Source organism: Mizuhopecten yessoensis, unplaced genomic scaffold (assembly GCF_002113885.1).
Source record: "Mizuhopecten yessoensis strain PY_sf001 unplaced genomic scaffold, ASM211388v2 scaffold10821, whole genome shotgun sequence".
Classification (NCBI taxonomy): Eukaryota; Metazoa; Mollusca; class Bivalvia; order Pectinida; family Pectinidae; genus Mizuhopecten; species Mizuhopecten yessoensis.
This window is the reverse complement of record NW_018408738.1, coordinates 1,800,304-1,815,560: the sequence shown is the minus strand read 5'-3', so window position 1 is coordinate 1,815,560 and position 15,257 is coordinate 1,800,304. Positions and strand designations below refer to the sequence as shown.

Here is a 15,257-nt window from a genome sequence, read left to right as displayed (position 1 = left end):
ATAATTTCAATAATCGTTGATATAGAAATATGGTGCGGGTGGACAGCACATACTTAACGTATAATTCTGTGATGATGGCAAGGTCATGTGACAATTGATATATAAATAAGTGTAATTAAGTAAAAAGGTCTAGTATCTTTAATGAATCTCTGAACCATCTCTAGAATGCTTACATTCATTTTGATATCGAGTCTTTGACATCCATAAAAAAGTATGAGTATTTAATGGAATAGTATCGTAAAGAGCAGAAATGGAGTTCAGGAGAAGTTGTGCACGGTATGATCACCAGACACATATGACCTAGATATTCACACCGGGTATATTGCACTGATACCAGTATATATATGCTTTATGTTTTTTACTATTTATCAGGACAAACCGATGAAATGTTTCACAAATGTGCATGCAGAGGTAAACAGTTTTGACTATGTGTAACTTTTATTTTACACACAAACAATGTACAATCAAACGTGTCACAACGTTTCGCAACGCATAGCTTGACAAAGGGACAAATCGGTCTTGAATCGTTGTGACACTTTTTATTCGTACAATGTTCATGAATTAAGTAAAATTTTGATGCATACAGATCTCCGAATTGATAAGTCTTACCGAGGAAAAAAGTTTAGACTGTTGACTTTAAGGAATGAAGCAACCGTACTGTATCTTGCCCAACATGACAAATGAAATAAAAACAGTTAAATAAGTAATAATCAACAGTTAGATAAGTAATAATCAACAGTTAAATAGGTAATAATCAACAGTTAGATACGTAATAATCAACAGTTAACTAAGTAATAATCAACAGTTAAATAAGTAATAATCAACAGTTAAATAAGTAATAATCAACAGTTAAGTGAATAATAATCAACAGTTAAATAAGTAAAAATCAACAGTTAAATAAGTAATAATCAACAGTTGAATAAGTAATAATCAACAGTTAGATACGTAATAATAAACAGCAAACAACCAGTTGTACGATAGCAAACACAGTTTATCACGTGGCTATCCAGACAGTCGTAGAAAAGCAAACAATTAACGTGTTACGTTTAGTAATTTTAGGAGATTTCCAAGTGCTTCATTCACGTGGTAGTCAGGATAAACAATTGTCCGTCTGCTGAGTTAGGTAAAAAAAATGGCAAGATATGTAGATGAGCAAGATCAGGAATATTTTCCCATAATGCACGTTCATGGTTTAAATCGGGTAAAATTTGAAGAACAATGGTTTTTTTATTGTACTTGACGTGAAAAGAAAAATCACCTATGATCCTTCTGAATGAGCAAATATTTATCGCTCAAACACATAACCGTATATGCAGAATCATTCTAACTACTCGACAGACAAAGTACCTATTATATTGCTGTCAATGAAATCAACCCTACAGACAAAGTACCTATTATACCGGTGTCAATGAAATCAACCCTACAGACAAAGTACCTATTATACTGCTGTCAATGAAATCAACCCTACAGACTAAGTACTATCATTCTGCTGTCAATAAAATCAACCATACAGATGTACCTATTATACTGGTGTCAATGAAATCAACCGTAAAGACAAAGTACTTATTATACTGCTGTCAATGAAGTCAACCAAAAAGACGTACCTTTTATACTGCTGTCAATGAAATCAACCATAAAGACGTAACTATTATACTGTTGTCAATGAAATCAACCCTACAGACGAAGTAACCTTTTTATTGTGGCAATGAAATCAACCCTACAGACGTACCTATTATACTGCTGTCAATGAAATCAACCGTACAGACAGAGTACCTATTATGCTGCTGTCAATAAAATCAATCCTACAGACGAAGTACCTATTATACTAATGTCAACAAAATCAACCCTACAGACAAAGCACCTATAATACTGCTGTCAATGAAATCAAGCCTACAGACAAAGTACCTATTATACTACTATCAATGAAATCAACCGTACAGACAAAGTACCAATTATACTGCTGTCAATGAAATCAACCCCACAGACGTACCTATTATACTGCTGGCAATGACATAAACCCTACAGACGTACCTATTATACTGCTGTCAGTGAAATCAATCCTACAGACAAAGTACCTATTATACTACTATCAATGAAATCAACCGTACAGACAAAGTACCAATTATACTGCTGTCAATGAAATCAACCCTACAGACAAAGTACCTATTATAATGCTGTCAATGAAATCAACCCTACAGACGAAGTACCTATTATACTGCTGTCAATGAAATAACCATACAGACGTACCTATTATACTGCTGTCAATGAAATCAACCGTAAAGACAAATTACTTATTATACTGCTGTCAATGAAATCAACCATACAGAGGTAGCTATTATACTGCTGTCAATGAAATCAACCCCACAGACGTACCTATTATACTGCTGTCAATGAAATCAAACCTACAGACAAAGAACCTATTATACTGTTGTCAATGAAATCAACCATACAGACAAAGTACCTATTATACTACTGTCAATGAAATCGACCCTACAGACAAAGTCCCTATTATACTAATGTCAACAAAATCAACCCTACAGACAAAGTACCTATTATAATGCTGTCAATGAAATCAACCCTACAGACAAAGAACCTATTATACTGTTGTCAATGAACTCAACCATACAGACAAAGTACCTATTATACTACTGTCAATGAAATCGACCCTACAGACAAAGTACCTATTATACTAATGTCAACAAAATCAACCCTACAGACAAAGTACCTATTATACTGCTGTCAATGAAATCAACCGTACAGAAAAATTCCCATTATACTGCTGTCAATGAAATCAACCGTACAGACAAAGTACCTTTTATACTGCTGACAATAAAATCAACCCTACAGACGTACCTATTATACTGCTGTCAATGAAATCAACCGTACGAACAAAGTACCTTTTATACTGCTGTCAATAAAATCAGCCCTACAGACGTACCTATTATACTGCTGTCAATGAAATCAACCCTACAGACGTACCTATTATACTGCTGTCAATGAAATCGACCCTACAAACAAAGTACCAATTATACTACTGTCAATAAAATCAACCGTACAGACAAAGTACCTATTATACTGCTGTCAATGAAATCAACCGTACAGACAAAGTACCTATTATACTGCTGTCAATGAAATCAACCCTACAGACGTACCTATTATACTGCTGTCAATGAAATCAACCACACAGAGGTACCTCTTATATTGCTGTCAATAAAAACAACCCTACAGACAAAGTACCTATTATACTGCTGTCAATGAAATCAAACCTGCAGACTAAGTACCTAATATACTGCTGTCAATGAAATCAACCCTGCAGACAAACTACCTATTATACTGCTGTCAATGAAATCAACTCTGCAGACGAAGGACCTATTATAATGCTGTCAATAAAATCAACCGTACAGACAAAGTACCTATTATACTGCTGTCAATGAAATCAACCCTACAGACAAAGTACCTATTATACTGCTGTCAATGAAATCAACCCTACAGACAAAGTACCTATTATAATGCTGTCAATGAAATCAACCCTACAGACGAAGTACCTATAATACTACTGTCAATGAAATCAACCGTACAGACAAAGTACCTATTATACTGCTGTCAATGAAATCAACCCTACAGACAAAGTACCTATTATACTGCTGTCAATGAAATCAACCCTACAGACAAAGTACCTATAATACTGCTGTCAATGAAATCAACCCTACAGACGTACCTATTATACTGCTGTCAATGAAATCAACCATACAGACGTACCTATTATACTGCTGTCAATGAAATCAACCCTACAGACAAAGTACCTATTATACTGCTGTCAATGAAATCAACCCTACAGACAAAGTACCTATTATACTGCTGTCAATGAAATCAACCCTACAGACAAAGTACCTATTATACTGCTGTCAATGAAATCAACCCTACAGACAAAGTACCTATTATACTGCTGTCAATGAAATCAACCCTACAGACAAAGTACCTATTATACTGCTGTCAATGAAATCAACCCTACAGACAAAGTACCTATTATACTGCTGTCAATGAAATCAACCCTACAGACAAAGTACCTATAATACTGCTGTCAATGAAATCAACCCTACAGACAAAGTACCTATTATACTGCTGTCAATGAAATCAACCCTACAGACAAAGTACCTATTATACTGCTGTCAATGAAATCAACCCTACAGACAAAGTACCTATTATACTGCTGTCAATGAAATCAACCCTACAGACAAAGTACCTATTATACTGCTGTCAATGAAATCAACCCTACAGACAAAGTACCTATTATACTGCTGTCAATGAAATCAACCCTACAGACAAAGTACCTATTATACTGCTGTCAATGAAATCAACCCTACAGACAAAGTACCTATTATACTGCTGTCAATGAAATCAACCCTACAGACAAAGTACCTATTATACTGCTGTCAATGAAATCAACCCTACAGACAAAGTACCTATTATACTGCTGTCAATGAAATCAACCCTACAGACAAAGTACCTATTATACTGCTGTCAATGAAATCAACCCTACAGACAAAGTACCTATTATACTGCTGTCAATGAAATCAACCCTACAGACAAAGTACCTATTATACTGCTGTCAATGAAATCAACCCTACAGACAAAGTACCTATTATACTGCTGTCAATGAAATCAACCCTACAGACAAAGTACCTATTATACTGCTGTCAATGAAATCAACCCTACAGACAAAGTACCTATTATACTGCTGTCAATGAAATCAACCCTACAGACAAAGTACCTATTATACTGCTGTCAATGAAATCAACCCTACAGACAAAGTACCTATTATACTGCTGTCAATGAAATCAACCCTACAGACAAAGTACCTATTATACTGCTGTCAATGAAATCAACCCTACAGACAAAGTACCTATTATACTGCTGTCAATGAAATCAACCCTACAGACAAAGTACCTATAATACTGCTGTCAATGAAATCAACCCTACAGACAAAGTACCTATTATACTGCTGTCAATGAAATCAACCCTACAGACGAAGTACCTATAATACTACTGTCAATGAAATCAACCGTACAGACAAAGTACCTATTATACTGCTGTCAATGAAATCAACCCTACAGACAAAGTACCTATTATACTGCTGTCAATGAAATCAACCCTACAGACAAAGTACCTATTATACTGCTGTCAATGAAATCAACCCTACAGACAAAGTACCTATTATACTGCTGTCAATGAAATCAACCCTACAGACAAAGTACCTATTATACTGCTGTCAATGAAATCAACCCTACAGACAAAGTACCTATTATACTGCTGTCAATGAAATCAACCCTACAGACAAAGTACCTATTATACTGCTGTCAATGAAATCAACCCTACAGACAAAGTACCTATTATACTGCTGTCAATGAAATCAACCCTACAGACAAAGTACCTATTATACTGCTGTCAATGAAATCAACCCTACAGACAAAGTACCTATTATACTGCTGTCAATGAAATCAACCCTACAGACAAAGTACCTATTATACTGCTGTCAATGAAATCAACCCTACAGACAAAGTACCTATTATACTGCTGTCAATGAAATCAACCCTACAGACAAAGTACCTATTATACTGCTGTCAATGAAATCAACCCTACAGACAAAGTACCTATTATACTGCTGTCAATGAAATCAACCCTACAGACAAAGTACCTATTATACTGCTGTCAATGAAATCAACCCTACAGACAAAGTACCTATTATACTGCTGTCAATGAAATCAACCCTACAGACAAAGTACCTATTATACTGCTGTCAATGAAATCAACCCTACAGACGAAGTACCTATAATACTACTGTCAATGAAATCAACCGTACAGACAAAGTACCTATTATACTGCTGTCAATGAAATCAACCCTACAGACAAAGTACCTATTATACTGCTGTCAATGAAATCAACCCTACAGACAAAGTACCTATTATACTGCTGTCAATGAAATCAACCCTACAGACAAAGTACCTATTATACTGCTGTCAATGAAATCAACCCTACAGACAAAGTACCTATTATACTGCTGTCAATGAAATCAACCCTACAGACGAAGTACCTATAATACTACTGTCAATGAAATCAACCGTACAGACAAAGTACCTATTATACTGCTGTCAATGAAATCAACCCTACAGACAAAGTACCTATTATACTGCTGTCAATGAAATCAACCCTACAGACAAAGTACCTATTATACTGCTGTCAATGAAATCAACCCTACAGACAAAGTACCTATTATACTGCTGTCAATGAAATCAACCCTACAGACAAAGTACCTATTATACTGCTGTCAATGAAATCAACCCTACAGACAAAGTACCTATTATACTGCTGTCAATGAAATCAACCCTACAGACAAAGTACCTATTATACTGCTGTCAATGAAATCAACCCTACAGACAAAGTACCTATTATACTGCTGTCAATGAAATCAACCCTACAGACAAAGTACCTATTATACTGCTGTCAATGAAATCAACCCTACAGACAAAGTACCTATTATACTGCTGTCAATGAAATCAACCCTACAGACAAAGTACCTATTATACTGCTGTCAATGAAATCAACCCTACAGACAAAGTACCTATTATACTGCTGTCAATGAAATCAACCCTACAGACAAAGTACCTATTATACTGCTGTCAATGAAATCAACCCTACAGACAAAGTACCTATTATACTGCTGTCAATGAAATCAACCCTACAGACAAAGTACCTATTATACTGCTGTCAATGAAATCAACCCTACAGACAAAGTACCTATTATACTGCTGTCAATGAAATCAACCCTACAGACAAAGTACCTATTATACTGCTGTCAATGAAATCAACCCTGCAGACAAAGTACCTATTATACTGCTGTCAATGAAATCAACCCTGCAGACAAAGTACCTTTTATACTGCTGTCAATGAAAGCAACCCTGCAGACAAAGTACCTATTATACTACTGTCAATGAAATCAACCCTACACACACATTACCTATTAACCTGCTGTCAATGAAATCAACCCGACACACAAAGTACCTATTATAATGCTGTAAATGAAATCAACCCTACAGACGTACCTATTATACTGATGACAATGAAATTAACTCTGCAGAAAAAGTACCTATTATAATGCAGTCAATGAAATCAACCCTACACACACATTACCTATTAACCTGCTGTCAATGAAATCAACACTGCAGACAACGTACCTATTATACTGCTGCCAATGAAATCAACCCTACACACAAAGTACCTAGTATACTGCTGTCAATGAAAGCAACCATGCAGACAAAGTACCTATTACAATGCTGTCAATGAAATCAACCATAAAGACGTACCTACTATACTGATGTCAATGAAATCAACCCTACACACACATTACCTATTAACCTGCTGTCAATGAAATCAACACTGCAGACAACGTACCTATTATACTGCTGCCAATGAAATCAACCCTACACACAAAGTACCGATTATATTGCTGTCAATGAAATCAACCATAAAGACGTACCTATTATACTGATGTCAATGAAATTAACTCTGCAGACAAAGTACCTATTATAATGCTGTCAATGAAATCAACCCTACAGACAAAGTACCTATTATACAGCTGTCAATGAAATCAACTCTGCAGACAAAGTACCTATTATACTGCTGTCAATGAAATCAACCCTACACACAAAGTACCTAGGATACTGCTGTCAATGAAATCAACCATAAAGACGTACCTATTATACTGCTGTCAATGAAATCAACCATACAGACAAAGTACTTATTATACTGCTGTCAATGAAATCAACCCTACACACAAAGTACCTATTATACTGCTGTCAATGAAATCAACTCTACAGACAAAGTACCTATAATACTGCTGTCAATGAAATCAACTCTGTAGACAAAATACCTATTATACTGCTGACAATAAAATCAACCCTGCAGACAAAGTACCTATCATACTGCTGTGAATGAAATCAACTCTGCAGACAAAGTACCTATTATACTGCTGTCAATGAAATCAACCCTGCAGACAAAGTACCTATAATACTGCTGTCAATGAAATCAACTCTGCAGACAAAGTTCCTATTATACTGCTGTCAATGAAATCAACCGTACAGACAAAGTACCTATTATACTGCTTTCAATGAAATCAATCCTACAGACAAAGTACCTATTATACTGCTGTCAATGAAATCCACCATGCAGACAAAGTACCGATTATACTGCTGTCACTAAAATCAATCCTTCAGACAAATTACCTAGTATACTGCTGTCAATGAAATCAACCCTACACACAAAGTACCTATTATGCTGCTGTCAATGAAATCAACCCTGCAGACAACGTACCTATTATACTGCTGTCAATGAAATCAATCCTACAGACAAAATACCTATTATACTGCTGTCAATGAAATCAACCATAGAGGCAAAGTACCTGTTTTACTGCTGTCAATGAAATCAACCCTACAGACAAAGTACCTATCATACAGCTGTCAATGAAATCAACCCTACAGACAAAGTACCTATTATACTGCTGTCAATGAAATCAACCCTACAGTCGTACTTATTATACTGCTGTCAATGAAATCAACGATACAGACAAAGTACCTATTCTACTGCTGTCAATGAAACTACGAGTATATATGTTATCCTTGAACAGCTTATTCACTATAAACCTCCGTAATCGTTATTCATAGCCTAACTTGGTGACTGGTACAGTTACCTGTAAGGGGAAGCCTTAATGACTACAGGACAATATCAATGTATCTTAGTGGTCCCGCCTTATGTTAATTATAAATAATATACTGACTACCACCTGGGGTCTATTTATCCGTAATTGGTCCGAGGCTTCACATCGAAGGTCTTCCGCGCAAAGTTTAAGGTGATTTTCAAATGAAGTGTAATATACAAATTTTACAATGTATATAATGTGCGTTATTATTAGGTTGATATTACAGCGTACTCACGGTATATATAACAACAATAATGTCACTATGGTATGTTAGAAATAAAACAGTTCAATATCCTACACTACAGTTCAGTATCGGAATTCCTTAAGACAATGACTTAGACATCAAAATAAAGTAAATGCATCGTGGAACCATATATAAAACCTTCTCTATCGCAAAGTGTGTCATGTCAATTAAATGATATTAATGGAATGTGTGTATGTTATGATATAGTATAAAGGAGAGAATAGTGAACATATCCATCGACAGTGGTTAACGCATGTCCTTATCTAGACAGCATACCATCGTAATATTATCAATCAAAGGTATATAACCCTATTATTATCACTTGGTGAGGTTTGGGTGACACGCTAGCATTAGTACCACGTTATAAAATAACGTGGTATAGCATGGGACCGTCCTGAAATCTGTGTCTTCTTTTTATATAAAATAAAATGAAAACTGATTCTCAACGAAGTATTAGCTAAACACTAATAAATTTACAAAATATTCTACCTTATTGTTTTAATTAAAAATTGGTGCAAATCCTTTATAAGTTTTAATCTTCATTCAGTTGCATACCTTCAAACTTGCAACTAAAATATTTTAATTGCTAACTGAAAGTACTTTAACAGTTTTAGTGGTTATCGGGTACAAAAAAAAACAACACTAATATAGATGACCGACTTAATTGATGTTCAGTGATAAGTAATATCTTTAGTATGTTGTCCTGTTTTGTTGATATACATTATTTTTCATATGTTTATTTTCAATCTTTCAAGAACACATCCTCATCGTTATAAAGTTGTGTTTCAATTACCATCCTGAATGCGTCGTTCATTTGTCACGGTCACTTATCACCACTCCCCGACAGGAAGGACGTACTGTATGAGCTGATACATGGCTTACAGATACTTATATTAGAAATGACAAACAAATAAAATTCTGTACAGACGTGGAAGTTATCTGTTGATTAATGTATCGATATCGAATCTTTTTAAAGAAGAGTATAGGTTAAATCATTACGTTATACAAGGCAAGACAGATTTATTGTCAGTAAGTTGATATCGTAGTATTGTTTTACCAGCCTGATACAAAACAGGTAGGCAGATTTGTGGACAGTAAAAATAGGCTGATGACGCTTGACCCGGGCTTGATCCAGGAAGGTAACAGTGTTTGATCGGGGCAATAACCCTGATATAGGATTGGTCAGTTAGTTGATGACGTTTGACCAGCTTGACAGTACACATGTTTGGTCAATACGTCTGACTCAGCTTCAAATGAACCCTTCGACTTTGGTTTAGTGAGTTGTACAAAGTTTTGCTAGAGAAAGAAAAAAATTAAGAAAAAATCATTCCTCTTATATGTATCTTATAAGTTCAAAAGTGATATCGTACAATATACCACATCATAAATATCCGATGGCAACGTACAAACTAGCAATATCGGACTGACATCTAGTAGCACCACACAACAAAATAACAAGAACTTTGAAATCAGCAAATAAGCATTACAGAGTTGTGGAAACATGATCATGGTTATGATTTTAAAACTTTAACTGCAGGATAAAACATCTTTCGTAGAAATGGTCAACTTGCAGACATCATCCAAAACTCCTACATATTGAAACAGGCACTTGAGTAGCAAAATCACCGTTACATCTAAACTTTACCTGAAGGTGTGGCTGGAATGTTATTTAATACCAATATTGTTAATGTTGTCATAACTCATAGACATGATGAAATATGAAGCTGTTTTTATTTGGTATATTTATTTTCAAATTGTTAAGATTAAACGAAATTTAAATATACAATTCTTCAAGTTGTTGTTATCTTATGACAGAACATCATCACTATATATAGTTGCATGTGATATTATAGGACTGGAATCTTGATGTCAATTTCATACATTCTGGTGATATATTTCAATTAGAGAACGTTTCCTGGTAGATATTATGCAAATTCCTTATGTGGATAATTTTGTAGTTTGATGTTGTGATGCATACTATTGTTAGTAGTTCATTTATCTTATAACAATATAATACATACAAATATAAGCATACACGATGCGATACTGTTGCGAGTCTCAGCTAATATAGTACATCACTATTGCAATTTATGCAAATATAATTTGCGTTCTTTTTCAAAACCAACTATCATTACATCACTATCACTTGGCGTCATTATGAACGTGCTATGTTGTGTTAAACTTTCATACAACGCTTGCCTTGTATTGCTTTCGAAGCAAATGTCCATACATGTTCCTGATCTCTCGACGAAAACGTGGATCGCAAAATCCGTAAATGATTGGATTGGCCATGTTGTTAATAAAAAAAGACCACACGAATGTGTGGTACAAAAACAGCTCTGCAAATGTTCGGCTGGCAAGAAATTTCTTATTAAGGAACACAGTTATTTTGAGTGCTAAATGAGGAGCAAAACTTATGATGAACACCAATGTGATAATGAAAAGCATTAACGTTGTTCTCTTTGTTTTCTTTGCGTGCGCATTTTTCTTAGCGTCTATATTGCTTCTTGACTTGTTACCCGAAGGAGTCTTTTTAGCTGTCTCATTGTGTTGCTGCGTTGCTGTCATCTGCAAAGTGTCCGTCTTGGATATCTCATCAGTACTTGTCGATCTACTCGTGCATATTACAGCATCAGTAGACAAAGTGTCATTAGAGTTATCTGTACCTGATCCGGAGTTTGAGCTTGATGTTGGTTCCACCACTGCAGTTGTTCCCGAAACTGTTGGATTCAACATCTTTGTTCTCTTCTTGCTCTGTTTCAAAATTCGCCTTCCAATTAATGCATAAAGAACAATTAGCGTCACAAATGATCCAAACACTACCAATATCAAAACACTATTAAAATATAATTGATATTTTGTCTTCTTGAACCTGTCCTCTGTGAAGCAAGCTACGCCGGTTATTCCATCAACACTGGTATCTACTGTGCTCTTCCCGTACAACACCGGAGCAGGCCAGGCTATCATCAGTGATATAGATAAGGCGATACAGCATGCGATCTTGGCCATACGTTCATTCATTTGCTTTCCAAGAGGGTTGCATATCTTCTTGTATCTGTCGACTGCTATGACAACCAGTGTGAACGCGGATCCTCCGGAATTGAAATAGTTCACGAACCGGAGTAGTTTACACAAAATAGCTGACTCAAAAGTCAGGGTATTTTGGAGATCCACGATAACAAAAGGCATGCCAACGGAACACGTGATCATATCCAGCACTGCCAGGCTCAAGATGTAAATACGATGATTCGTCTTTGGGAATTTAAAAGCAAACAAATAGAGGACGTGCGCATTTCCTATCACTCCAATGATCATCAACAAAGTTACAAACACAATGCCTCCTATTTTCTGTTTGATGTACATATCATTGAGCTCCTCGATGGTAAAGCTTTGTCCATCAGTAACATTTCCCGTACCTCCAGTTATATTTGTAGATATGTTAGTATTGTCCGCCATTGTTGATGTGGCCAAAGTTAGTTGTTGGAATACAATTGTTTGATAAGACGCCAGTCGTAAGGTTATACTCTGAAATGATAAATTTAGAGTTCTTAATCACTGCAACGGACACTTAAATAAATTAAGCATTATGAAGAAAATACAATGCACCAATGAAACCAGCTGTATAATATAGAGAATGCATGGGCAGTACACTTTGTTATTGTTGTTGTTGATTATTTGGGGGGGGGGGGGGGGGGGGGAACTGTCGTAACACAAAATCACAAAAATCAGGGAAATTCCACTTTGATACATTTTTTAGTGTTTCATGATAATGCGCATTTTTTCCCACATGCACTCATTCAATATGACTTATTATGACGTCATCAAATTATTCCATATTATAAAATATGACGTAACAAAGAGCAATGGATGTATAATCAATATCGCGCTACTTAAAATGTTAAGAATTTAGAAATTGACTTTAGATACGTGTTTCGAAATATTTGCAAATTAAATAAATGACATGATGAAGAAAAATGTCTGAAATTTGTGTCTGTTTCACAAGAAGCATAGAAATCTCGTCATGGATTTTCGTCTTAACTCGCCATCAGCTCACTTAAATAAAACATTCTTAAACTCGTATAATAAATCTCATATCAAATGAAAATTTATGTAAGATAACACACATACATTATTTATCATCCATCAAATTATTTAATGTCTTGACCATTTCGTAAAATCAACGTTCAGTATTGTTGTTTCTTTTTTTTAAATTTGATATAAATGAGAAACATGATACTCTTACTACGAACGAGCTACGCCTTACAAATGTATATGTTATGATTAATGGTATTGAAATCCAGCATTGAAGATATCTGATAAAATATGACCAGTAGTAAAAGTAAAGGGTACCCCTATCGCCTTTAACATCATGTCTCAAACAGGAACAACACAGCATTCCTAATAAACCGCAGGCTATACCTTGAACTTTGTTTCAGAACATACACAAAACAAACCGAGTATCATTTCACTGTGTTGATTTCAGGATAGTTTGCTTAATGCATAGTGTACGGCGATATTCCGTATATTTACATTTTGATTGACGTTGTAATTGAAATGTCAACAATAACAAATGTCTCTTACCGCAGGGCACGTCATACAGGACCACCTATCGTCCACTTAAAAACTAACCACGCTGACACAACTATATACTGTAGTATATATCAGACGTGAAGATGATGTATCGACCAGAACACAATTTATTTTAAATGTACAAGTAACAGGAAACTTGTATACCTGTGGAATTGTGTGCCTTGTACACAATGATTAAGAATAGAGATATGTCTTCATTTTATACAGACGTATATGTATGTGTGTAGTATGATCGTTATGAGATCCAGTCGTGTCCCCATCGTTTACAACTAGAGAGATTTGTGACATAATGTGGTAGATTTGTATATTGTAAATGTATAATTATATTTGTCTTCGTTAAAGCTCATGGCATATATCAAATATATAATGCTGTGACGGAAATACAATTATCTAAATAAAAAAGCAATTCATAATAAAATGAAAAAGACTTAATTTCAACTTCACACCATATGAACAAACTGAAATACAACTAAATAACAAAGACATAATAAATAACGTATACACCTGTGATCTTGAAACAAAATATACAATGTAAACAGTTGTTATAGTTTTATACAACTTACCTAGGTGACTGGTACGGTAAAACAGAGGCTGTCATGTGTAGAGGGTTGACAGGATTGTATCTAAGTGGTCCCGTCTTATGTCAATTATATACTGACATCCACTTGAGATCAGTTTATACGCAATTGTTAACTCGCATTAGAACGTGCTCTATTTTCCTCGTCTAGTTCCCGGTAATGTAGCGGCATATTCATATCTCACAAAACGGGGAAGCGCGTTCTTAAACTTCCTGTTTGCGAGGCTGGTTTAACTCATAGTAAACAAAACGTGACACGTGATTTTGGCATGTTTGAACTGAAAACTATCAAAGCATTTATCATCATATCAACATACAGAGACAGAATATCTTAATCCAATTCTAACAGACAGCAGCAACTGATATGAAACATGAAAAGAAAATGAAAAGAAAAATATACCTTGATGAAGATAATGTTTCAAGTTTTCTCTCTTTTGCGATGTGTTTGATTCCAATTTAATGATCTTAATTCATGGTATGAATGTTATGTTGCGTCGTACAGGGACAGAGATTAGACAATATTCATTAAATACTACTTAAAATGTCTATGTTTAAAGAGGACAATTCAAAACATTTATCAATATACACAATACTACCGACTTCATTAGTACATTTATGCGCTATAGATAACATGTCTCGATTCTTGACAGCATTATTCGTAACCTGTCAAAATGGTCACGTTGTGTACAACTGCTCCATCAGAACAAAACCACGATTAAAAAAAACAAATAGTTCACAAAATGTTCATGGCCTTTCAACTTTAACTTAAAAACTTCGATCTATTGTGTTACTGGTTGTATAGTTTCCCTATTTAACAGCTAGACATTAGATAAGTTGAATGGCCATTCGAGAACTAGTGGTTATATCCAACGGTGATCCATTTGATTTATGAATAGGCCACTACTGCTCGTGCCCAAAACATCCAAACATATATTACATGATAGCAATTAAAATTGAATAGAGAAGGAAACAGTTGAAAGAAATGCTTAGTTCAATGTAAACACATACAAAACCCAAAGAAAATCCTGTTGTTTAGAAAATCTTCAAATCTTAAATCTTAGCAGTATTATATCAGTATTACCTCAATCTAAGTA

The 15,257-nt window shown here is 35.0% G+C and overlaps 1 protein-coding gene across 1 annotated transcript; it reads right to left on the bottom strand.

Moving 5' to 3' along the window:
• Positions 1–10,708: 10,708 nt before the first annotated feature.
• On the bottom strand, positions 10,709–14,320 carry LOC110462679 (neuropeptide S receptor-like). Its single transcript, XM_021516769.1, has 2 exons — positions 14,150–14,320; positions 10,709–12,521 (listed from the first exon to the last, which is right to left on the bottom strand). Exon 2 carries the CDS (start codon positions 12,450–12,452, stop codon positions 11,181–11,183), a length of 1,272 nt encoding a protein of 423 aa, XP_021372444.1. The 5' UTR covers positions 12,453–12,521; positions 14,150–14,320; the 3' UTR covers positions 10,709–11,180.
• Positions 14,321–15,257: the final 937 nt, after the last annotated feature.